The 25,250-nt window shown below is 34.1% G+C and overlaps 3 protein-coding genes and 1 non-coding gene across 9 annotated transcripts; 2 read left to right on the forward strand and 2 right to left on the reverse strand.

Annotated features, from left to right (window-relative positions):
• Positions 1-49: 49 nt before the first annotated feature.
• On the reverse strand, positions 50-2,972 carry LOC107926957 (protein CHAPERONE-LIKE PROTEIN OF POR1, chloroplastic). 6 transcript variants are annotated; one of them, XM_016857930.2, is made up of 5 exons: positions 2,676-2,972; positions 2,019-2,178; positions 1,837-1,937; positions 770-1,214; positions 50-437 (listed from the first exon to the last, which is right to left on the reverse strand). In XM_016857930.2, exons 2-5 carry the CDS (start codon positions 2,162-2,164, stop codon positions 281-283), a joined length of 849 nt encoding a protein of 282 aa, XP_016713419.1. In that variant the 5' UTR covers positions 2,165-2,178; positions 2,676-2,972; the 3' UTR covers positions 50-280. The 6 variants fall into 6 exon arrangements, with proteins under 6 accessions (XP_016713419.1, XP_016713393.1, XP_016713388.1 ...); XM_016857904.2 differs by having other exon boundaries at positions 770-1,220; XM_016857899.2 differs by having other exon boundaries at positions 770-1,220; positions 1,834-1,937.
• A 2,339-nt stretch (positions 2,973-5,311) lies between these two features.
• On the forward strand, positions 5,312-7,631 carry LOC107926997 (probable pectinesterase 53). The gene is made up of 4 exons (XM_016857957.2): positions 5,312-6,000; positions 6,092-6,281; positions 6,432-6,874; positions 6,971-7,631. The coding sequence occupies exons 1-4, from the start codon at positions 5,699-5,701 to the stop codon at positions 7,119-7,121; spliced, it is 1,086 nt and encodes a 361-aa protein (XP_016713446.2). The 5' UTR covers positions 5,312-5,698; the 3' UTR covers positions 7,122-7,631.
• A 568-nt stretch (positions 7,632-8,199) lies between these two features.
• On the forward strand, positions 8,200-10,884 carry LOC107927006 (protein FMP32, mitochondrial). Its single transcript, XM_041083996.1, is given in 8 exon segments — positions 8,200-8,883; positions 8,984-9,115; positions 9,271-9,330; positions 9,982-10,058; positions 10,165-10,221; positions 10,305-10,371; positions 10,473-10,551; positions 10,554-10,884. Coding segments are annotated over 8 exon segments (744 nt in total). The 5' UTR covers positions 8,200-8,649; the 3' UTR covers positions 10,592-10,884.
• Positions 10,885-17,291: 6,407 nt separating this feature from the next.
• On the reverse strand, positions 17,292-17,398 carry LOC121211815 (small nucleolar RNA R71). The gene has a single exon (XR_005907033.1). It is a non-coding gene; the product is annotated as a small nucleolar RNA R71 (small nucleolar RNA).
• Positions 17,399-25,250: the final 7,852 nt, after the last annotated feature.

The raw sequence follows: 25,250 nt of genomic DNA on the forward strand, positions 1-25,250 counted from the left end.
CACAAAGATGGGAAAACAACAAGAAGTAAAAGCATATAAGAAACCACAATTCAGAAAATCAACAACCTATCTTTACTTTGAACTGGTTTTACATTTTTTACCAGTCAACAAAAAAAAATCATCCACAAACTATGCTTTAGTATCAATGCCCAAAGTAGAAATATGACACAGCTCTCATAAGCTAAAATAACATGATCAATGAGCTACTACCAAGAAAATCTTTGGTTATCCATTACTTCAAAATTGGGAGTCTATAATAAGAAAACCTGGTGCTTTAGCACTACTTAAGATATGTAGATGAAACCCAGAGTAGCACATAGGTTATCAATGATGTCAGCACTTCAAAACTCCTTGGGCCCTTAAGAATAGGAATAGGTGGAATCACTGATACCATCAAGAAGGTTCCCAGCAACCAGGAGAATATAAAAGCTCCAGCCCTGCAATGCAGCAACAAATTGATTACTAAAGCATGTTAACGTTCCAAAAATTTGGGGTTCAATAGCAAAGATGTTTGAGGAATGCGTTTAGAAGAGGCGAGACAACATGAAATGAAGCTGTTTGCTGTTTCCATAGATCATAGATGGAAGGATCTCTAAGGAACATTCATCTTCTTGACAAGTATTAAGCATTGATGTTAATCTCATAGCCGACTAAAAACAGTATTATGATGAGGGTTAAAGAGAAAAGAAGGAAGGACAAAATGCCTTGGAAAGAAATATCAAGGGTACCATGTTACATTTTAGGTTAACACCATAAAGTTATCACATACCCATAAAGTAGAGTTCGGATTTTGCTCTTCAACCTATCATGTATGAAATAGAAGGTAGCTATCAGTGATATAGCTACTTGCAGGGTTGGGCCTTCTTCAGTTGGGAATAGAACAGTGAGAACTCCAAGCACTATAAATGCTATGGATGTTTTTACAATGAACTTAGTGGCTGGAGTTTGGAATCTGCTTGTCACAGCCTGTACAACTCGGGATTGTTTGACTTCCCTGACCTTTTTCTTGATGTCAATTTTTGGGTTCTTCCTTTCATAGAACTTCTGCATAATTATTTTGTCATGGGCTGCTTCAATTGCATCCACACTTGGTTTGTGCCCCCCATATTTACTAATAAGGAAGTTCCGTGCTGCTTGAATTTCATCTTCTGAAGCCTCCCTGCTTATTCCTAGCCGTTTGTATGGGTCCCGAACATTAATTCTAGGAAACATAGCTGCTCCTGCAAAGGCAGTTATTGAATAAATTCCATAAGGTAAATGCCTTTTAACAATACATATCAAAGTTTAATAAAATGGGGTCAGCAACAATAAATCAGGAAAAAAGTACAATTCAGTGGAACAATTCTCCATAAGCAAAGAGCAATTTGTAGGCTCCTGGCAAACACACACATAAGAGGTATATCCAAGTTGATTAAGAAACCAACAATGTCAGGGTTAAACTACCTTCATGCTCAAAGAACAAAAGCTATGCGACAGCTGTGCTTACAGTATATCCGAATCACAAAGAAATTATTCAATCTTGAACTCAGAATCAGATATCACCGACTTATGAAAGGATATACACTTACTAAGATAATTTCCCCTCAATCATCGATCCAAAGAAACGATTAAATATACATCAATGCAACATAGTTGCTAGTTTAAACTTTACACCATGTGCAACATCTCTTCAAGGCAGAAACTAGCAAGTAAAAAAGGTTTTCAAATTGTTTCAACTTCCAACAAAAGGTTATTAACATAGCATGTGTACTTATTCAAAGCTAATCAAAACAATAAATCCAAAATGAAAAGAAGGAAAAAAGAAAAAGGTTCAGTCCTTGTAATGAATATTACCACCTGATTCACTAGCCATATCGCCATAGGAAGCATCCATTGCACATTTGATCAGATGAGTTTTCTGCATCTTCCACCTTCTGAAAGAAACTGTCAACCTACTTCTGCACCATAATACAAAAAAATGATCATGGCATCACATAACCAAACCCAAAGTTTACTAGTTCATGTTACTAGAGCACTACCTTTCAAGATGAAGCTTGCCAAATTTCGCCTTAGGTTTGCTGGCAATTGGAATAGATGGAACTTGCCTGCACACCAACCCTTGATTGCAGTCAGATAGCCGAAGGCAACATCTTGAGGGACTGGCAATCAGTCCAGAGACACTCATTTTTATAGTACTTGCTGTTTTCCATGAAAAAAAGCCTCAATTAGCCACATTATATGGCAACTAGAATTGAATAAAAGATTAAAAACAAAAGTTAGAATGCCAGAATGCCTATTTTACATCCTCTGTAAAATTAAGCAGTATACTCCATTATATTGAATCTAATATGGATTCATTCATTCATCCTCCTTGACAACATCTAAAAGGAACATTTCGTTTCTTTTCCTACGACTCAATCAATAGTGTAGTTTGAAAATCCTTAAGAATATACAATCAAAACGCTAATCAGAGAAACGACCTATTATCAACTCAACTATACTTTAGCTAAAATCGCAGGAACGAAGGGCTAGAAAGCAATTAACTTTTCCACATCAATTGAGAACTAAAGGCCAAGGGCCGCATGAATGTAAGAATAATTCAACCCATGGCTCACAGATTATTCGGTGTTACACAGTAAGCATTCAGAAGCCGAAATCAAAGTGCTTGGGAAAGATATTGAGGAGAAAAAACATACCTTGTTGAGATGACTGAAAATACAAAGTCGGGTCGAGCTAGAAAGTGTTGTAATGGATAGGGAAGCAGAGTGTGAGAACCATGGGGGAAACAACCTAAACCCTGGTTACCCGTAAAAATGACAAATAATTAATAAATATATAAAACAAAGGAGTCTTACATCATCGATCCATTGTAGTCTACTTGGCTCTCACCCGAGAGACCCGGGTTCGAGTCCCGGCAAGGGAAATGTTTTGCTCATTTTGTTCTTTTTCCCCATTTTGCTTGCTTACTTTGTTACTGGTATGGGTTTTTGTTACAGCTTGCTTACTATTATTTTTGCTTTTTTTGTTCTTTTGCTTGCTCACTTTGGTATGGCTTTTTGTTACTCATCATCCTATTGGATGTTTGATTGCTACTAAGATATAGATATGGCTGAATTGTATTTCTCTTTTCGCCACACAAGAGTATGCGAAGATTTAAATTCTGCCACTCTGTCTGAGTAAAGGTAAGTTATTGGAAATAAGGCAGCAGGGAGGTCCTATGAATTAGTTTCAGAATTGCACTCTCTGCCACTTCTAACACAACAATAAACAAGAAAGATGCACCACACAATTCAAAGCCTCTAAGACACATGACCAAATCAAAAGTGGGCTCAAAACCTGCAATTTGTCTTTGTTTATCTATCCATGTTTTCTCTGCTTATTTTTCGAGTTTCCAGTCCCTATTCAGATGTTTCAAAAGAAAAAAATTTGTTTCATGTTTGCTTTAAGCATATTTGATATAACAATGAAACCAAAGATCCAAACCCGGACTTTTCCGGATTATTAATGTTATTATCATTCATAATTATAATATTAATATATATTTGTACGAATCTCTAGATTGTATGAATTGAAGCAAAACTTGGTAATAGTTTGAGACAAGAAAAGAGGTAAAATTTTCATCATCATCTCAGTTACAATTAAGGGTAGTAAAACACGATTAGACTCAAAAAAATTTAAATTTCGAGTTATTCGAGTCAACTCGAATTTATTTTTTAAATTTCGAGTTTGAATCGAATTTAGTTTTCAAATTCGAATAATTCGAATAATTCAAATAAACCGAATATCAAACTATAATAATTTACTTTATTACTCAAAACTCCTAAATTTCTTCACTTTCTTCCCAGAACTTTTACTGTCTCCCACTTTCTTTCATAACTTTTGCTTCCCTCCTATTCTACCCCCTTTTACCCCAAACCATCCTTAAGGGTGTGCAAATTTCGGATAAAACCAAATTAATTCAATTAACTGATCGAATTCGGTTAATCGGTCGGTTAACTGAATTAATTCGGTTAGGGGTTGGTTAATAATTTTTTAAAAGTTCGGTTAACGGTTAATTCGGTTCGAAATCGATCGGTTAACCGAATTAACCGCATTTAATAAATAATATTATAATATATAAGTATTTGGTCGGTTCGGTTGAGTTTTTGGAAATATAAATTAATTGGTCGATTAAGTCGGTTAACTTTTTATATGTTTTATAATTGTTTTAACCAAAAATAAAAAATATATATAAATTTCGGTTAACCGACCGAATTAACCGAAAAAGTTCAGCTCGGATAATTTTTTTTGAAAAAATTTCTGTTTGGTTAACGGTTAAAGGTTTAAAAGGATTGGTTAATTCGGTTAATTGTAGTTCGGGTCAGTTAACCGATTGAATACCCCAACCCATCCCCTTGTTTTTTTTAATTTTTTCCTTTCAAAATTTTACTCCTCCTATTTATTCCCCCTCCAAATTTTACTCCCTCAACTTCTAAAATTTTTTATTTTCTCCCTAAACTTTTACTTCTTATCCTTTACCCTTGAATAAAAAATTAAAATCATCCAAAAAAAAATTCCTAAACCTAAATAATAATAATTTTATTTATATATATTATTTATATTATTAAATGAAATTTCACATTTTGTATTATTTATATTATTGAACTGTTTTATCATATTGAATATTTATAATTTTTTGCTAAAATTGAATTATTGATGATATCATAAAATATTCGTGTTAAAATTTTATGATAGACAAATTTGATTACAGTAGATAACAGTGATTACAATGACTTAAAATATTTTTTTAATTTAACTTGAACAAATATATTTAATTCGATTCGATTCGAATTCTATCTCACTCGATTCAATTCAAAAAAAATTAAATCAAATTAAAATAATAAAATATAATTCATCAAATCAATTAATTTAAAAAATTTTCTTTCCATTCAATCCAAAACTCACTCCTACTTATAATTTTGTCATATTGTTCCGCCTGTGCCCGGTAACAATTTCGTTTGCATTGGTTGTTTCTCTTAGCTCATTAGCAACCTACAAATAGGAAGAGACATTAAATATGGCCCACGTCCATTATTTATGTTGTCTACTTTCTGCACCACTTTCCATTGATACCCAAAATGTCAAAGCGCAGTGAAAAGTGAAAACCCCAAAAAATTCCCATGACAAAACTTGCCAGCAATTATTATATCAAAAGTAAATTCTATTGTGTGTTAGTAACTTCACACCAGGATGGACTAACGTGGGTTACTTCTGTTTAGGAGGAAAAGAAGGGAATTGGAAGGGGGTCCATCATCTTCATTTTTGGTCTTGGAGCTCTTGTTGCTTTCAATCTTGTAATGTATGTTTAAGCTGAAAGTGAAAAATGAGTACATCCATGATACATTCACGGAATACCCCTAGCAAATGACCTGTGCTAGGATTCTTGCAAATGCCTGGCAAAACCATGAACTGACAAAAAGAACCGACTGGAAGTCACCGCTTGGTCTAAAGGGAATGGCAGGTAGGGAGAGCCCATCAAGATACAAGCCAACCCTTGCCAGTCATTAAATTACAACTCCATCATCCTCTTTGGGTTTTTGGGGTCGTTAAATATTCCATAGCAACCAAAAAGTTTTTAAGTTCAATACCCATGCAATGAGCTCCATTCTCATTTAACTATAAAACCCAGAATCAATCAATATCCTTCAAGCAGTCCTGGTAGCTTTACTGCAATTGAAAAATGATAATGAGGCTATTCATGTTTATCTTGGTGTTGGGTGGTGCAAGTTTTGCAGTAACCTCAAACAGGCTTAGCCAATATGAGGTGATTGAAAAAGACTATATGAACTGGGTTAAACAAAAGTCTTCGTTCAAGCACTCTCTCTTCGGAAAACCCAAGAACAAATTAAAGCCCTGCTTAACCATAAGAGTAAACAAAAAACCAAGTCTTGCGGAGTTTGCCACAGTGAAAAAGGCTATTAGTTCGATTCCAGTCGTTAATCACTGTCGGGTTGTAATCTTCATTGGAGCAGGAATTTACAGGTAAAATCTAGAGTTTGTTCTATAGCTTTGTTACTTACAGGTGGCAGATAGCCATTTAGTTTCTAATTAGGAATTTTAAAGGCAAATGCAGAGAGAAGATTGAAATCCCTGCAACCATGGCTTACATTACAATAGTAGGTGCTGGTGCAGACAAAACCGTGATTGAGTGGGATGACACAGCTGACAAAATGGGGCAGTCAGGCCATTCACTGGGCACCTATGGTTCTGCAACATTCGCCATTAATTCTCCATATTTCATTGCAAAGAACATAACCTTCAAGGTCAGCCATTATCTTTAGATTACAGTCTCATGTCAACTTCCAATTTGAAGCAGTTCTTTCATCCTATATTTATGTTAATCATCAATGTCGTTCTTCTTAGTTCTTTTTCAGCCATAATCTTTATGTTAAGTTGTAGATTGTCTTTGGTAGAACAAAGCACCATTACCGCCGTCAGGTGCATTAGGAAAGCAAGCAGTGGCACTGAGGATATCAGCAGATGCAGCAGCCTTTATCGGTTGCAAGTTTATTGGAGCACAAGATACTCTTTACGATCACATTGGCAGGCACTACTTCAGACACTGCTACATCCAAGGTTCGGTAGATTTCATATTCGGAAATGGGCTTTCCCTGTATAAACACTGCCACTTGCATGCCGTAACCAACAGCTATGGAGCCTTGACAGCCCAGAAAAGGGAAAGCATGCTTGAGGAAACAGGCTTCTCCTTCGTTAAATGCAAGGTCACGGGGTCGGGCGCCCTTTATCTCGGTCGGGCTTGGGGCGTTTTCTCTAGGGTGGTCTTTGTTTATACTTACATGGACAAGATCATCACCCCTAGAGGATGGTATGACTGGGGAGACAAAAATAGAGAAATGTAAAGAAGAAAAAAAGAACCTTCTTTCCTTCATTTGATTAACTCTTCAATTTAGGTAGCTGACAAGTTCGATTAATGTGTCGAATTAAATTGCAGGACTGTGTTTTACGGACAGTATAAGTGCTCAGGACCTGGAGCTGAATTTGGTGGGCGAGTTTCGTGGGCGAGAGAACTTACACGACAGGAGGCAAAACCGTTTATTTCAATTGATTTCATTGATGGGCATAGTTGGCTTCCGGTTTTATGAGGATACGTATATTCTTCGAGCTCTAGTTTATAAACCAAGTAGTTCTTCAAGTCAACCAACTTGAGCAGAAGCCAACCGACAATGTATTTATCCTCTTAAAACGGAAGAATAATAACAAGAACAAATCAATATTTATTTACCATTGATTTCCCATACTGTGTGTGCAACAAATCCGTGTGCTTTAGATGCAGAGGGAGACAGGGAGATGGTTCATGTTAATTTGGGGTGTTGGGGTTTTATCTGGAATATGTAGCTGGCCATCAAATAAAGTAATTGTAGAAATAATGAGCAGAAAGAGTTGGTGTTGGAGGAGGATCAGATGCAGAGTGAATAACCATTTGGTCAACCTGTTGGATTATAAAAAAGTTTAAATTTGTTTGCAGATAGATTTGAATTTGATTTGTTGGAATAATTTGGTCTCTACTGTGAGATGCAGCTGAACTCAACTATAAATATAAACTTTTGTAATCCTTCATTCATTCATTAATAACACAGAGAGCATTTACTTCATTTTGCTTGTGCTTTCTTTCTTGAGATTCTTGCTTGCTTCACTTACTGTTTTTAAGCATCAATATATGTTTTTCAAGAGTTGAAATTGGCTTCTGTTTAAGCTTTGTTAGACTAAAATTCAGTCCTGTGACGCATGTAGAAACCAGTTTCACTCCTAAAACATACAAATACAATATATGAAAATAAAACTTAGAGACTCACCCAATCAAAAAATTGGCAAATCGCATGTCAAGTTGGATATCAAAAATTTCAATAAGCGGTAATCTCTAATGATAGATAATTCTCTATTTTTTAGTTAAAAGTCAAAATATTTAATATCAATTATCCGATAAACTAATGTGTCACATCAATAATCTATTAATAAATTAAAAGAATTTTTAATGAATGTGATTAATTTGAATAATTATTTTAATTAAAATGATTAAATAAAAAATTATAATGATGAATATTTTAATTTTAAAGTGACAGATATATGTAATTTATCAAAAATGAAATTTGAACTTTCTTAAATTTGATTTTTGCTCTTAATTTTATTTAGTACCCAATACCCAAAAAATAGTATTACTGTCGGAAAAACAGAAAAACAAGCAGATCCCATGATTTAGAAGTTACTAATTTTGAGCCTCTGTGGTCTTGAAAAGTCAAAAAGGATTTCTTTCCTTGAAATTAATAGTGATGAAACCACCGTGAAATATCTCCTTCCATTTCCCGAGACAATAGCCACCAATGGCATCCCCCCCCCCCTTTTAGCTAGCATTAGCAATGCCCCCATTACTAAAACTTTCTTTGGCTGCTCGAAATCCCATCCCCATTTTTATCTTCTTCCTCAAACTCTGCGGCAGCAGATTCTTGTTTTTTTGGGTTTCATGTCATTCTAAACCAAATGGTCTTATAACTACTAACTCATCTTTTCCTTTTCTTCTTAAAACTTTCTCTTCACAATCTGTACGAGATTGGTGGGTTCTTCCTTGGGATTTTCAGTTTGCATTTTTTTTATTCTATTCAAATTTCCCATTTAATGGCCGCCGTGGCCGCTTGTAAACGGGTGGGTCAAATCGGACCTAATTCCTGGACGATAGGGGGAGTTAGCAGATTCAAAGGAGTGGTTTCCCCTCTTGATGCCTCGACGTTTCCTCCCTCAGCCATTCGATTGTCACTTTCTCCTTCTCCCTTCTCACAATGGAGACAGGTTTCTCAGCAGCTCGTAAAATCAAATGGAAAGAGATTGTTTCTCATCGACACATTAGCTTTGGTAATTTCAAAGATTTCTTTTTTGTTTTTTTAAAGATGTTGAAAAGATGATACTGGGAAATTTCAATGTTGAGAATAATGAAAGGGTGCATTATCCTTAGGTTAGGAGATTAGAGGCTGAAGGTCTGCCTTCGAAGCAAGCCGAGGCCATAACAGCTGCCATAACTGAAGTTTTGAATGGCAGCTTGGAAAATCTGTCTCTTTCCGTTGTTTCCAAGTCTGAGATGCAGAAAGTATGGGTTTTTTCTCTTATTCGCTTTGCAAAACTTCACTTTGTTGTTACAATGCAAGGCGGGTTATATGGAATAAATCTTATCTGTTTATTTGCTTTTCCAAAATTTTATTCCTATTTTCTTGTATTAACTCGTAAAAGGTTGCCCTTTGGTAGAGTGAAATGACTCAAGAAGCCAATCTTTCCAAGCTAAAGTCAGAAGTTCAAGGTTCTCAGGTTTGTACCACTTCTGTACATTGATTATTGTAAGTGGAATCTGAGAACTTATTGATGTTTGTGCTTTTATTTATCTATACGTTTTGTATTAATTGAATCCCTTTAGGTTGAATTGTTTCTTATTGATGGAGGAAAGCTGAATTCTTGGCACTTAGCAAATTGCTATCCAAAGTGTTAACATGTTTAGGCTCCCCTTCATGCTGTAATAACTTGCTTTGGGACTTTGAAACTTGTTTCCAACTATTAACATTTGATTGCTTGAATGGGAGAAACAGTATAGAATGATGGTTTTAGATTAGATGAAATTGCTTCAGTAAGTTGATTAACGGTGGCCATACACCAAAGATTATTGTGAGATTTCAAATTAGTCAACTGATGCTCTGCTCTGCCAACAACATGGGTTTCTTTATATTTACACTTCTGTAAAGCTCTACTATTAAAATCAAATTTGAAAAATCATTGGTATTAGACCTGATGTTTTCTGTATTATTGATGGGAACATCTCTTGAGAACTACTTTTTAGGGAAAGAGGAAAAACAGGTAAGTGTTGAATATTAAACAATTCTTGTGATGCTGACCAAGGATTGGATCTGAGTTGATGCCTCTTTGTCTGTTCAAATGAGTGATCTTTCTGAACACTAAGTTATGCAGGAGCACCATTTTTCTTTGTTGCAACATGAGAACGAGAAGCTTCGACATGATATAGAGAAGATGCGCAGTGAATTAAGGTCTGACTTTTGAGTCTAACATGTATCTCCATTTGCCTGTAACAATCTGAATGTGCATATTCCCTATTACGATCATCCCCTGATAAGGGTATTGGTTATGACGCAGACATGAAATTGACAAAGTCACTGCTGAACATAGATTGGATTTGAATCTTGAAAGAGGGTAAGAAAGTGAAAGATACGTTTATTTTCCCATAAAATCCACTCGAAACAGTATAATGCATGTGTGTTCTCTAACAACTGCAGGAGAATAAGGGATGAGCTTACAAATCAGAATGCTGTAACATCTAACCTCACTAACAAACTTGATCGGGTTAGTGTTTTTCTGTGAACCAGAAATGGTTTTGGTTTATTTAATTGAATTCATGACATTTTTTGTTTTCTTTAGTCCTATTATAAAACTTTTTTTTTCAGGAAATTCACGCATTAGAGGCTCAATTGGAAGGTGCAAAATATGACTTGATAAAATACTGCATAGGTACACTTGTTTCCATACTGCTGTTGGTCTTGCTGTAGTTCGTATACTGATCTGAACCTGCAATGTTAGCATACTCAGTATAACCTCAAAAGGGGAAGAAACCATAGCTCTTTTTATATTTCATTTATTTATTTTCTAATTTTTTCTTTACAATGGAAAACAGCTCATTTCTTGTGAAGCTGTTCTTTTGTGCCATTAGGATTGGAATGGGTGAGGGTTTGGGTAGAGACAGACATCAAATTTGAACCTTAACTCTCCTTTTGCAAAAGGAAGAATACATATATTGGGTGTTCTTTGTTCAAATTTTTTTGAAAAGAAATGAGAAGTCCAATATGATTTTACTAGCTACTTTTAAGTCCTGTTCAACTTTATCACACAAACCCTAAGTGATGGCGGCTATAATTTTATCTATAGTTTTGTGTGGTGGAGGTAGATCAATTTATAATTATCAACTTTTAATCCGGTACTTCCATCAATAACCGAATGAATGACTTTTACTTCTATTAAAACTAAAAACTTTATCTCCTTTAAATTTGGTCACGTTATTTTAGACTTAATTGGGTTAAAATCTTCCATTCTCCCACTTGGCTAATGAGATAAAACAAAAACTTTAATATAATAAACATTGAGCGCGCATAAAAAAATCTAACACTCATCATCATTACCACATTATTGTGAAATGCAAATGTGAGTTATGACAGTTGTATGTAGCTTAAGTCACATACTTCTTTTTAAATACCACAACATTACAACTCAATATAAAAGGTCTTTTAAGTAATCATAAATATATTCCCGTTTTAAATAATTTTAAAATTTATGTGCACAAGATCATAATAAACAAGAAATATGTTCATTTTATTTCAAAATCACCATAATTAGCTCACAGTGTCACAATATTATAAAATTTCATTCATCAATACAACCAAGACCTATTCTATATATATATATATATACATTTTTAAATGTCTTTGGTTGTAAGCCTTTAGTTAATGAATTTGCTATCATAAGATCAATACTAGTACGCTCTATGGACACTCTTTGTTTTTGAACTTCCTCCTTAACAACAAAATATTTTAATTCCATATGTTTTGCACTTTTGGAATATTTGTCATTTTTTGGAGAAAAATATTGTTGCAGAATTATCACAATAAATTTTCAGCGGCTTGGTAAAGGTGTAGACTACCCCAAGTCTCTAAATAGAATTCCTCAACCATAATGCATGAATAGTAACCCTAAAACATGCCACAAATTCTACTTTGATCGTAGATGATGCCATCGTAAATGATTTAGCACTTTTCCATGACATAGCTTCATCAACTATATAAATAAATAGCTAAAAGTGTATCTCTTGCTATCAAGACATCTAGTAAAATCTAAATCCTAATATCCAATTATTTTTAACCAATTAGATCTTCTATACATGAGCATGTGATTCTTTATTCAAACAACCCACAACATAATTATAAAGAATTGATTCTATTTAATCTCTACTGAATAGTTATACATATTCCTATTGAATAGTTATACATATATAGGAACAATTCTACTAAATAGTTATACATATTTAAGCTCTTTAAAATCTTTTAATATAGTTTTCCTGGGACAATCTTAACAATCCTTGTGACCTATCATGGAATATTTCAATTCCTATCACATAGGATGTCTCTCCCATATCTTTCATTTCAAAATTATTCGAGAGAAAAAAATTTGTCTCATGCAATATACCAAAATCATTTGTAGCAAGCAAAATATTGTCAAAATATATAACTAAGAATAAACTTGCTCCCGCTAATCTTTTGGTATATACATCGATCAATAATGTTTACTTGAAATCCAAAAGACTATATTATCATTAAACTTGATGTACCATTGCTGCGAAGTTTTTTTAAGTCCATATATGAATTCTTAAGTTTACGCACCATATGACCTTTTCATTCAACTGTAAAACCTTCATGTTGGTCCATAAAAACTTCTTCCTCAAGATCTCCATTTGAAAATTTTATTTTCACATTCATTTGACGTAACTCTAAATCATAATAAGCCACCAACAACAAAATAATTTTTAAGGAGGTTTTCTTAGAGATTGGTAAGAAAGGTTTTTTTTTTTTTTCTAATCAATATCATCCTTCTGAGTGTAACTTTTGGCAACAAGTTTAGCCTTATTTTGTCCGATATTGTCATTTGAGTCATGGTTGGTTTTAAAAAACTCATTTACATTCAACTCATTTTGAACCTTTTGGCAATTTAACAATGTTCCAGACTTTGTTTTATTCCATAGATTTCATGTCATCTTTCATGGCACTTAGCCATTTATCAGACTCATCACTATTTATGACTTGTGAAAACAATACTGGATCTTTATTGATTTCAATATCAAATTTTGATTCTTGCAAATAAACCACAAAATCATCAAGAATAACCTATTTTCTCTCTTTAAGATTTTCTTAATGACATTATTTGTGGTTCATTTTCATCAAATTTTTGTGAGTTAGTTTCTTCTAGATGTGTTTCATCATTTAAATGTTGTTCAACATTATTAGAACATTTATTAATTGTTGGAACAACATTTGTGGTAGTTGTGGATAAAAGAAAATTATAAGTGTGGGAAATTCTACTCCAATTTCTTTTATATCCACAACTTATTTTGAAACACTCTCACTAACTTCACCATTTTTAAGGAATCTATGATTACCAATTTCTACGGTTCTCGAACTATGATTGGTACGTAAAACCTACATCATTTAGGTTTCTCTAGATAACCAATAAAGTATCCACTTATCGTACGAGATTCAAATTTTCTTTCACGTGGATTATATTTTCTTGTTTCTGCTTAGCAACTCCAAACATGTAGGTGCCTAAGGCTAAATTTTCTTTCAGTCCTTAACTCAAAAGGAATTTATGGAACTGCCTTACTAGGAACCCTATTTAATAACCATATAACAAATTTAAGTGCATGCATCCTCAATGATATAAGTAATGAGGAGTTAATCATCATACTCCCAAACATATCTAATAAAGTTGATAAGTGTTAAAAGTAATATGTTTTAACCCTATTCTTAATGCTTTTTTGGGTGATTAGTTGATGTTAATTGTAAATTTTATACTTTTAATCCTTTAAATTCATGTTTTAATGCTTAATATTAAATTCATGTTTTAATGCTTAATAGAGCACTTGTGAGCAGAAAGAGTGAAAAACGAGAGAAAATCTGAGTGTCATAGCAAGCTACATGAGCTACACGGGTTGAACCATTCTACACGACCAAACCACACGGGTTGAACCATTTCACATGGCCAGAAAACACAACCATGTGACCTGTATGGGCATGTTGTAGGTTCTGTCAATTTTGTGAAGTTACATACTGAACTGCAAAAAATCACTATTTTTAGGTTTTTGGGGCATTCTAAGACATATATGATAAAAATAAGAAGATAGGAGTAAGCCGTCATAGAATATTTAAGAAAACGACTCGAACAACACAATTGAAGCCAGTTTGAAGCAGATTTTCGTCAAGATAGAAAATTCCTATTTAATTTATTAGGAGATTATCATGAGTTTCTTTGTTTCTTTTGGTTATATTGTATCTAAGATGTTTTTTATTTTCAACCATGGGCTAATTTTCTAAATACCTAGGGGAGATGAATCCTATAATGGATTTTGTCTTTTGGATTTTTATTTTACGCAATAAATACTTAGTTTCTTGTTCTCAATTATGTGTGCTTAATTCTTGGTTTAGTATTTTTAGATTATTGATCCATATTTGATGTGCTTAAATCGATGGTTGAATAGACCCTGTTTAAAGTAGATCTTGCGTAATTGAGTGGAGTTGCATGCAATCCTAGAAATAGAATAACATAAATCTACCAGATTAGAGTCAAAATTTAATAGGGGAATCCATAGCATGAGTTAATGTGATAATAGGAGTTTTATTTAGTGATAAATTTCAAATGAAATCCATAGCATTAGTTAATGTGACAATAGTGGTTTTAATTAGAAATAAATTTCAAATAAATCTATAGCATGCAATCCACAGCATGAGTCAATTGCTATTATGCTCGAAAGAGATATTTGCATAATTTAGGAATTTCCACGGATCAAGTTACTAAGTAAAGAAATTGCGTAATTTAGATTGATTGTGACAAATGAAATCTAGGTAAATTCTTTCTTGGATATTGTTTCGCTTCTTGTTTGTTACTCGATTATTTTCGTGATTTGTTCTTTGTCGTGTTCGTTAGTTAATTAATTTTGTTATTTTTAGTTTAATCAATCACTCGAATTATTTGGTTAAATAATAGAAAGACGATAATTACTAGTACTTTTATTCTTTGTTAGAATATCTTTGCTCACCATAGCTATACTATTAATTGATAGGTGTACTTGCATTAATCAAATTTTTAGTTAGTTTCGCAACACATCAAAAGTTCGATTACGCTTTCCTGCCACACCATTTTGTTGAGGTGTGTCTGGCATAGAATACTGTGCACATTTGCCACGAATTTCGAGGATTTTTGCAATTGAACTTGGACATTGTCCAGATTCAATAGATGTCTCATAAAATTCGCCACTTCTACCAGATCTTCCTATTTTCACTTTTCTATCTAATTGTCTTTCATCCTTATTAATGTATATGTCAAGAGCATTTACTAATTGAGGTTTTTCATCAAGCAAATACATGTAACATTATCTTGAAAAATCATCAATAAGGGTGATAACCTATTTTTCTCCATTAAAAGATGGAATATTGATAAACCATAATATATACATATTTTTTACACCATGTTTAACATATTTATGGATGATTTTTCTTTAGTTTCATTGAATTCGATGCTCATAATCTCTTAAATTCATGTTTTATACTTAGGCGAGCATAGGAAGGCAAAAAGAGCATGAAATGGGCCAAAAACGGACAAATTAGGCCTAATTCAGTGTTTCACATGGTTTAAGCATTTTCACACGGGTAAACCACACGCCCGTGTGTCATGGCCATGTCGACATTAAACCAAGTCAGAATTGCACACAGCCTGAGCACCTGTACACGGGCGTGGCACACAGCCGTGTCCCTGTTGAGCCAAAGTCTAATTCTATTCGGAAAAAGGGTAATTTTAGGCTATTTTGGGCATTCCAAAGTCTATATAAACACCCGAGAAGAGGATCAAAGGGGACACGTAGAGTAGAAGGCAGGAGATACTCAAGGATAGCCATCGGAATCAGCTCGGAATCCGGGTCTACTTCAAGACTGAAGATCTCCATTCAATTTCCCTAGAAGTTCTTTGGGTTTCTTTATGTTTTGTTGTTTTCCCAATTTTGAGATGTTTTCCATTATTATGAACTAAACTCCCTAAATACCTAAGGGAGATGAAACCTAAGACGAATCTTATTACTATTTGAATTATATGATAAATGCTTGTTCTTATTCTTAATTGTGAGTTTTAACCCTTGTTTTAATATTCCAGGATATTAATTCAGGTTTTTGATGTGTTTATTCAGTGGAGCAAAAGTCCCTGTTTAATAGTAGATCATTCATAATTAAGCGGAGTTGCATGCAATTCTAGAGATAAGACGACATAAATCTTCCAGATTAGAGTCAAATCTAATAAGGGAATCCATAGACTGAGTTAATGCGACAATAGGGGTTTTAATTAGAAGGAGATTTTGATTAATCAACCTAGAGTTAGTTTTTTTTATTCTTGAGAGAGATAATAACATAAACTAGGGATTTCTACGAATTAAGTCAAGTGAATAAATCGTCTAATTCAGAAGTAATAAGTGAAGTCTAGGTGGATTCTTCCTTGTGTATTGTTTTCTCTATCGCTCTTCTAAAAAGTATTTTCCAACTTTAATCTCTGTCATAATCTTAGTTAATTAGATAATTAGTTTTAGTTTAAAAACATCCTTTAATTCTTAGGTTAGATAATAAAAAGACAGCAATTACTGGTACTTTTAGTCCTTGTGGATATGATATTCCCGGTCTCACCATAATTATACTACTTTCAATAGGTGCGCTTGCCTTAGTCGAATTTTTAGTTAGTTTCACGACCATCAAGTTTTTGGCGCCGTTGCCAGAGACTAAGATATTAGGAACGCTTAATTTTTATTACTTTAGCCATTTTTTATTTTTATTGCAATTTAATTACTAAATTTTCTTTTATTTACTTCTGGCAGGTTTTTATAATTTATGACTAGAAGAAACCCGTCAGGACCTATTCTTTTTGATAGTGAGATCGAGAGCACAACTAGTAGAAACCGAAGAGAAATAAGGTGAAGTCTACAATACATAGAGGAAGAGCGAGAGGGCGATATTCACACTAATACCGAGGAGATGGCTGAAAATTAGAATAATCTATTACCTTCTCTAGTTGCTGCAAATTCAGTAGATTAAAATCCCGCTCCTCGTACTATGTATGATTAAACTAAACCTGCTTTAACAGGAACTGAATCGAGTATAGTTGGACCTGCTGTTGCTGCAAATAATTTTGAACTAAAACCTAACACTATTCAAATGATACAACAGTTTGTTCAGTTTGATGGTTTGCAGGACGAGGATCCAAACACTCATTTAGCAAATTTCCTGGAATTCTGCGACACCTTTAAGATTAATGGTGTTTCTGACGATGCCATTCACCTTCGGTTGTTTCCCTTTTCATTAAGGAATAAGGCTAAACAGTGGTTGGACTCGTTACCACGAGGGTCAATCACCACTTGGGAACAAATGACTGAAAAATTTTTGCTTAAATATTTTCCGTCGGCTAAAACAACTAAATTAAGGAATGATATCTCTTCTTTTGTGCAGATGGATTTAGAAACACTTTATGATGCATGACAGAGATACAAGGATCTATTGAGAAGGTGCCCTTATCATGGGTTGCCTCTTTGGCTGCAAGTTCAAACTTTCCACAACGGTTTGAATCCCTCGACTAGACAAATGATCAACATAGCTACTGGTGGAACTATCAATAATAAAACACCTGAAGAAGCTTATGAGTTCATAGAAGAGATTCCACTAAACAATTATCAGTGGCAAGTCATGAGGACAAAGCCGACAAAAGCAGCCGACGTTTTTAAGTTTGATTCGGTTACTATGCTTTCCAATCAGGTAGAACTTTTGAATAGAAAAATTGATGGTGTAATGGCCTAAATTCAAGGTTATCGGAACAGTGGTTTCGTAACCACAAATTCGATTTAAAGAGAAATTTATTTTACTATTTTTGCATGAATATTTATATGATAGGAAAATCGTATTAAAATATCGATAGAAAAATTTTACCGATTTAGTGGTTAGTTAGAAAAAAAAGAATTATTGAAGGAATTGGGTAAAAACAAAGTATTGAGACCTTGATCTCGTAAAAATGAGTAGGAAATATTTTTATAAATATTTATAAAATGTTAGTGATGTGATATTAAAATTTTGTTAGAAAATTTTAACGTTTGGGTAGGTAATTAAATGAAAAGGACTAAATTGGAAAAAGCGTAAAAGTTGCTAGAATGATTAAATAGCTTAAGTTTCTAATGAGAGAGGATTTAAAAGGCAATTATACCCAAAATTTATTTGGTCTGGACGGCAAGGGCATGAAATGAACAGGAAAATTGATGATTTAAGGGCAAATTTGGAATATTGCATAATTAACTAAATAAAGATAGGACTAAATAGGAAATATCTAGATTTCTCTTCATTTTTCTTCATTCTCATCAGCCAAAACACCATAGGAGAGTATTCCATATTTTTTTCACCAAGTGAGTTAATCCTTGCCCTTTTCTTATAATTTTTGTGTTTTTAAGACTTTTACAACTAGGTCCTACTATTAAATTCATTAGTTTTTTATTTTATGGATGAAACTGAAAGTCACCATGGTTGAGTGCTGTAAGTTTATGATGAAATAGAATAAAATTTAAGCTTTAATTTGTTTATAAGATGATTTTATTAGGTAATTTCAATAGAAATTGATTTTTAGGATCTAATTGTAAAAATGTTTGGAATTAAAGTCTAGTGCTGAAATTCTGATTCCCAAAGGTTATAAGGTAGTTTCAAGTGATAGAATAAAGTGTTAATTGAGAAAAATCAGCTCAATTAAGAGGCTAATTGAGTAGGGACGAAATTATTATTTATTAAAAGCTTAGGGAAAAAATGGTAATAAACAGCTTGCACTAAAACAGTTTTGGATAGTAGCAATAGACTAACTTTAAAAAATCACCATAAATTTTAGAAATCTAATTAAAAGATGAAAAAGATATGGAATTAAAGCTTATTGAGTCTAATTTCTCATAGAAGAAACGGTGTAATAAATGGATTTGTAAATCATTAGATATAATAAATTTTGTGAGAAAAGGTCAGAATGAATTCGGGTTCCCCTGTTCTGACTTTGAAAAATCATAAAAAATAAATAAAAATAATTATGGTCTTAAATTTATATTTCTAGAATCTTGAATGAGTATGTTTTTAATAGAAACAAAGGAGAACATCATTTGAATCCTGTATGAATAGATAATTAATTTTTAGTAAAGAAGGGTCAGAACTGTCAAACAGCAGAACAGGGGTAACTTTAAATAATAAACTGTACTTATTGGCTAAACCAAGAATCCTGAAAATTTTATGGTAAGAAGATATGTAAGTCTAGTTTCAAGAAAAATTAGTGTATCCTAATTTGGAGTTTTTTAGCTCAAAATAAAAATAATTTAGTGACTATGACTCAAGTAGACAGTTTTAAATGAACTATAAATAATAGTTGAATTATAAAGAATGTTGCATATGAACATGAAATGTATTAAATTGATATTTAAATTTATTTATTTAGATCCATAAAATTCAAATACGAAGCTAGATCGAGGTAAAGAAAAAGTTCGGGATCAGTAGATTTGTGTATACGAACAAGTATCGAGGTAAGTTCGTGTAACTTGAATTATATTCTTAGATGCTTGAAATGTATGTTATTGATGTGAATATGATTTTAATGTTCATTGTATGAAAATTGATGAAACATTGATATATTTGATAAAAATGGGAAGAAATCCCGATTGAATGAAAGGAAATTTCGATGGATCTCTGAAAAGGAATTGACAGTAAAAAGGATCTAGCCCAGACGGGTGATCCTATTCTGATATAGCCCTTCCGAAGAATATGTAAAAAATGGATTTAGCCTGGACAGGTAATCCGAATTAGGGTCTGAATTTAGCCTGGACTGGTAATTCAGATCCAAGCTCATTAGAGTAATTGTCGTTGTAGGGGATTTAGTCTGAACTGGTAATCCCAACAATACTCTATGAGTTTATATTACAGGGGATTTAGCCTGGATTGGTAATCTCGCTATAAAGATGAGGTTCCTAGGAGTGTGCTCTCTGAAATGGAAATATGTGTACATGAATATGAATTGACGGACCCGGAAATGTACACTAAAAGTGTACCTCTAAAAATCCATCGAAATTCTGAGAAATTTAATGGGATAAATATGGAAAAATAACAAGAGAATGGAAATCATGGTATCGATGAGCTCATCAATCATGGTATATACATTATTGACACATGGAAATTATTATACTAACTTGAATGTTGAGTTTGTGCATGTTAGGGTAATAATGCATTGAATGGATATTTGAATGTTTATTGTATTGAATTGAAAATATTAGGTAAGTATAATTCTTGTTACATGAGCTTATTAAGCATAAAGTGCTTACCCTATTTTCTTTTTCCCTGTTTTGTAGTGTTAAGAGCTCGGAGGTCGGATTTGGTTGGAGACACATCACACTATCAACTTCAAGATTTCGGTATATCAAGAAACTTTATTTTGGAAATCAATGGCATGTATAAGCTAATAAAGTAAATGTTAATGTGATATGAATGTAAGGTCAGCCATTGGTATGGCTAACAAATCTTGGTTTTGGTATGTGATAAGGTTATCTTATAAAAATGCATGAATCTATCTTGAAAATATGTTGAATTGGATTGGTTGATGTGGATTGGTCTCGATTTAATATTGCAGGGAAGGTTAGATATCTATAAAGGGGCTATATTGAGTTAAAAAAAATTAATTCGTAAACTCCGGTAATGCCTCGTACCCTATTCCGGCAATGAATACGGGTAGGGGATATTACAGATGGCTTACTTGGTTCTACACAGGTTCATCCAGTAATGCAATGCAATGTAAGTGGATGAGGAACGAGCAATTTAGAATATCCATCCTACAGCCCTAACGTGGAGAACGAGCAAATGAATTATATGAGTAATAATCCTCGGCCTCAAAATAATCCTTATAGTAATACTTACAATGCAGGTTAGAGGAACCACCCAAATTTCTCATGGGGAGGCCAAGGCAATCAGAGACCACCACCCCCTCCAAGCTTCCAACAACAACCTTAGCAGCAAGAGAAAAAGCCGAACCTTGAGGAGGTGATGACAAAGTTTATTTCAGTAGCGGAGACTCATTTTCAAAACACTGAAATTGCACTTAAAAATTAGCAAGCATCAATTCAAGGGCTCGAGAATCAAATAGGACAGTTGGCTAAGATGGTTTCAGAAAGACCACCGGGGAGTTTACCTTGTAACACCGAACCCAATCCAAAAGTGGATGTGAAAATAGTTACATTAAGGAGTGGGAAGATGTTAACTGAAATTGCAAAGAAGTTGCCACCAGAAGCTGACAGAAAAGAAGATGAGGAGGTGAAACCCGAAAACAATAAAAAACAGTGTTGAGGGAATATAAACCACCAATCTCGTACCCAAAAAAGTTGAAGAAAGACCGCATGGATGCACAATTCGGTAAATTTCTTGAACTTTTTAAACAGTTACATATTAACTTACCTTTTGTTGAAGTTATCTCGCAAATGCCTACATACGTAAAATTTTTGAAGGAGCTCCTAACAAATAAAAGAAAGTTTGAAGAATTGTCTCCAATGGAACTCAACGAGGAGTGCTCGGCCATACTCCAAAATAAACTGCCGACCAAATTAAAAGATCCAGGAAATTTTATTATTCCCTGCTTAATTGGTAGTTTAAATGTTAAGAAGGCACTAGCTGATTTAGGCGCTAGCATTAATCTGATGCCCTACAAAATGTTCAAGCAACTTGGTGTTGAGGAACCAAAACCTACTAGGATGAGTATTCAACTAGCTGACAGATCTATTAAATATCCTAGGGGTATTATAGAGGATGTACTTGTAAAAGTAGATAAATTCATATTCCCTGTTGATTTTTTTGTGCTTGACATGGATGAGGATGTTGAGGTGCCTTTAATTTTAGGTCGCCCATTTTTAGCCACTACTAGGGTTGTTATTGATGTGGGTGATGGTAAGCTTGTGCTGAGGGTAGGTGACAAAGAAATTATTTTTAAAATTTATGATGCCATTAGATTTTCTAGGGAACAAGATGACTCCTGTTATTTTATTTATTCTATTGATCATGCTACTCAAGATTCTCTACAGGAAATCGTACATAAGGACACGTTGGAACTGTGTCTTGCCCAAGGGGAGGAGGTAAATTATGATGATTCTGCGATAGGTACGATAAAAGCTGAACTAAATTCCAATGAGCCTTCACTGAGACAGAAGAGCTACGAGGGTATTGAGGTAAACAATGAATTAAAATTAAAGCCCTCTGTTGAAGAACCTCCTAAATTGGAATTAAAGCAACTGCTAGATCACTTAGAATATGCATTTTTTGGAAATAATTTCACATTAACAGTGATTATTGATTCAGATTTACAGCCAACCAAAAAGGACGAGTTACTCCAAGTGTTGAAGGAGCACAAAAGAGCCATAGCTTGGAAGATTTCTGACATAAGAGGGATCAGTCCTTCTTTTTGCACACATAAAATTTTAATGGAAGATGAGTATAGACTTTGTGTGCAAGCTCAAAGGCGAATGAATTCCAACATGAAAGAAGTTGTAAAAGCCGAGGTAATTAAACTTCTAGATGCTGGAATTATTTATCTTATTTCTGACAGTTCTTAGGTGAGCCCTGTGCATGTTGTTCCTAAGAAAGGAGGCATGACTGTTGTGGCCAATGAGAAGAACGAATTAATTCCAATGTGAACAATCACAAGATAGAGAGTTTGCATTAATTATAGGAAATTAAACGATGCCACAAGAAAAGACCGTTTTCCCTTACCGTTCATTGATCAGATGTTGGAAAGATTATTTGGGCATATGTATTATTGCTTCCTAGATGGACTCTCTAGTTACTTCCAAATACCAATAGCTCTTGAGGACCAAGAGAAAACGACATTTACATGTCCATACGGTACGTTTGCTTATCGACAAATGCCTTTTGGATTATGTAATGCTCCTGCTACTTTTCAGTGATGCGTGTTAGCCATTTTTGATGAACTCGTGGAAGACATTATAGAGGTATTTATGGATGACTTCTCGATATTCGGTAATTTTTTCCATCTTTGCCTTAAAAATTTAAAATGAGTGCTAATAAGATGTGAGGAAATGAATCTAGTGCTGAATTAGGAAAAATGTCACTTCATGGTTCGTGAAGGGATTGTGTTAGGCCATAAAATTTCTAGTAAGGGAATTGAGGTTGACAAAATGAAAGTTGAAACTATTGAGAAATTACCTCCCCCTAGTTCAGTTAAGGATATTCGAAGCTTTTTAGGTCATGCTGGATTTTATAGAAGGTTTATTAAAGATTTTTCTAAAATAGCTAAGCCTTTAACGAATTTACTAGAAACAGATGTGCCTTTCAGTTTCAATCAGGAATGTTTAGAAGCATTTAATACTCTTAAAGATAAATTAATTAATGCTCCAATTGTAGTTGCACCTTATTGGAATCTACCCTTTGAGCTAATGTGTGATGCGAGTGATTTTGCAATGGGTGCGGTTCTTGGACAGCATAAAGACAAGCATTTTCAACCAATCTATTATGCTAGCAAAACTTTGACAGCCACAGAAGAAAATTATTCAATGACTGAGAAAGAATTGTTGGCTGTGGTTTTTGCATTTGATAAATTTGAACCATATTTGATATTATCTAAAGTTTTTGTTTACACTGACCATTCAGTTATTCGATGCCACCTTAATAAAACGGATGCAAAAACTCTACTAATAAGATAGATTTTATTGTTGCAGGAATTCGATTTAGAAATTCAAGATAAGAAAGGAGCAAAAAATCTTACAGCAGATCATCTATCTAGATTAGAAAACCCACATCTCAAGGGACTTGGAGAATAGGAGATAAATGACTCATTCCCTGAAGAACAACTCTTTGCTATATCTGACTCTGAGGAACCTTGGTTTGCAGACATTGCGAATTATTTAGCTGCTAACGTTGCACCAAAAGGGTTGACACATCAACAAAAGAAACACTTCTTTACTGATGTGAAAAACTATTTTTGGGAAGATCATTTTCTTTTTCGTATATGTGCAGATCAAGTTATTAGAAGATGCGTTACGAAGTCAGAAGCAATTAGAATCTTGGAACATTGCCACTCAAAACCAACTGGAGGATATTACAGTGGTACTAGGACCGCACATAAAACACTCGAATCAAGTTTTTATTTGCCCACACTATTCATAGACACCAACAGGTATGTTACTTCTTGTGATAAATACCAACAAACAGGTAATAACTCTAAACATGACGAAATGCCTCAAACGTACATACTTTCATGTGAAATATTTGATATATGAGGTATTGACTTCATGGGTCCATTCCCTAGCTCATTTGGGAATAAATATATCTTAGTAGCCATTGATTATATGTCTAAATGGGTGAAAGCCCAAGCCTTACCTACTAATGATGCTAGAATGGTGGTAAGGTTCTTTAAGAAACTCTTCTCTCGATTTGGAACACTTAGAACAATTATCAGTGATAGGGGTACTCATTTTTGTAATGCTCAATTTGATAAAACCCTTAAGAAATATGGAGTTTACCAAAGAACAGCTACCCCTTACCATCCTCAAACTAGTGGACAAGTCAAAGTCGTGAACCAAGAGCTCAAACGTATCCTAGAAAAGACTGTAGAGTCAAATAGGAAGCATTGGGCAAAGAAAATAGATGATGCTTTATGGGCCTATAGAATTGCTTTTAAGACCCCTATAGGAACATCTCCTTACACACTTGTTTATGGGAAGAGTTGTCATTTACTGTTTGAACTAGAACATAAAGCATTTTGGGCTATAAAATTTCTAAACTTTGATCCCAAACTCGCAGGTGAAAAGAGATTGATGCAGCTGAACAAGTTAGATGAATGGCGAGCTAATGCCTATGAGAACTCACGATTATACAATGAAGCAACGAAGCGCCGCCATGATGCTCGTTTAAAGCAACACAAGCAATTTGAAGTAGGAGATCTTATCCTATTATACAACTCAAGGCTCAAATTGTTTCATGGGAAGCTTAAATCACGATGGTCAGGTCCTTTCGTAGTCCAAACTGTTTTTCCATATGGCACAATAGAGGTAAGTCACCCAACCCAAGGCACTTTCAAGGTAAATGAACATTGTCTTGAACTTTATAACAGTGAGAATTTTAAAAACAATGGAGAGAAGCTACCACTCCGCGAACCGGCCTAACATACCCACAAGGTAAAGTCGAGCTTAGACTCTAAATAAGCACTTTTTGAGGGGCAACCCGAGCACTAACCGCACTAAGTAACTTTAGTTTGTTTTTCTATTTGTTTTACAATCTAATAGCAGGTATTCTTGGCACACACGGCCTAGCACACGGGCGTGCTCAAGGCTAGAGGAGCACCACGGGAAGGACACACGGGCGTGGCCATGGCCG

The sequence above is a fragment of the Gossypium hirsutum genome, chromosome A12 (genome assembly GCF_007990345.1).
Source record: "Gossypium hirsutum isolate 1008001.06 chromosome A12, Gossypium_hirsutum_v2.1, whole genome shotgun sequence".
Lineage (NCBI taxonomy): Eukaryota > Viridiplantae > Streptophyta > Magnoliopsida > Malvales > Malvaceae > Gossypium > Gossypium hirsutum.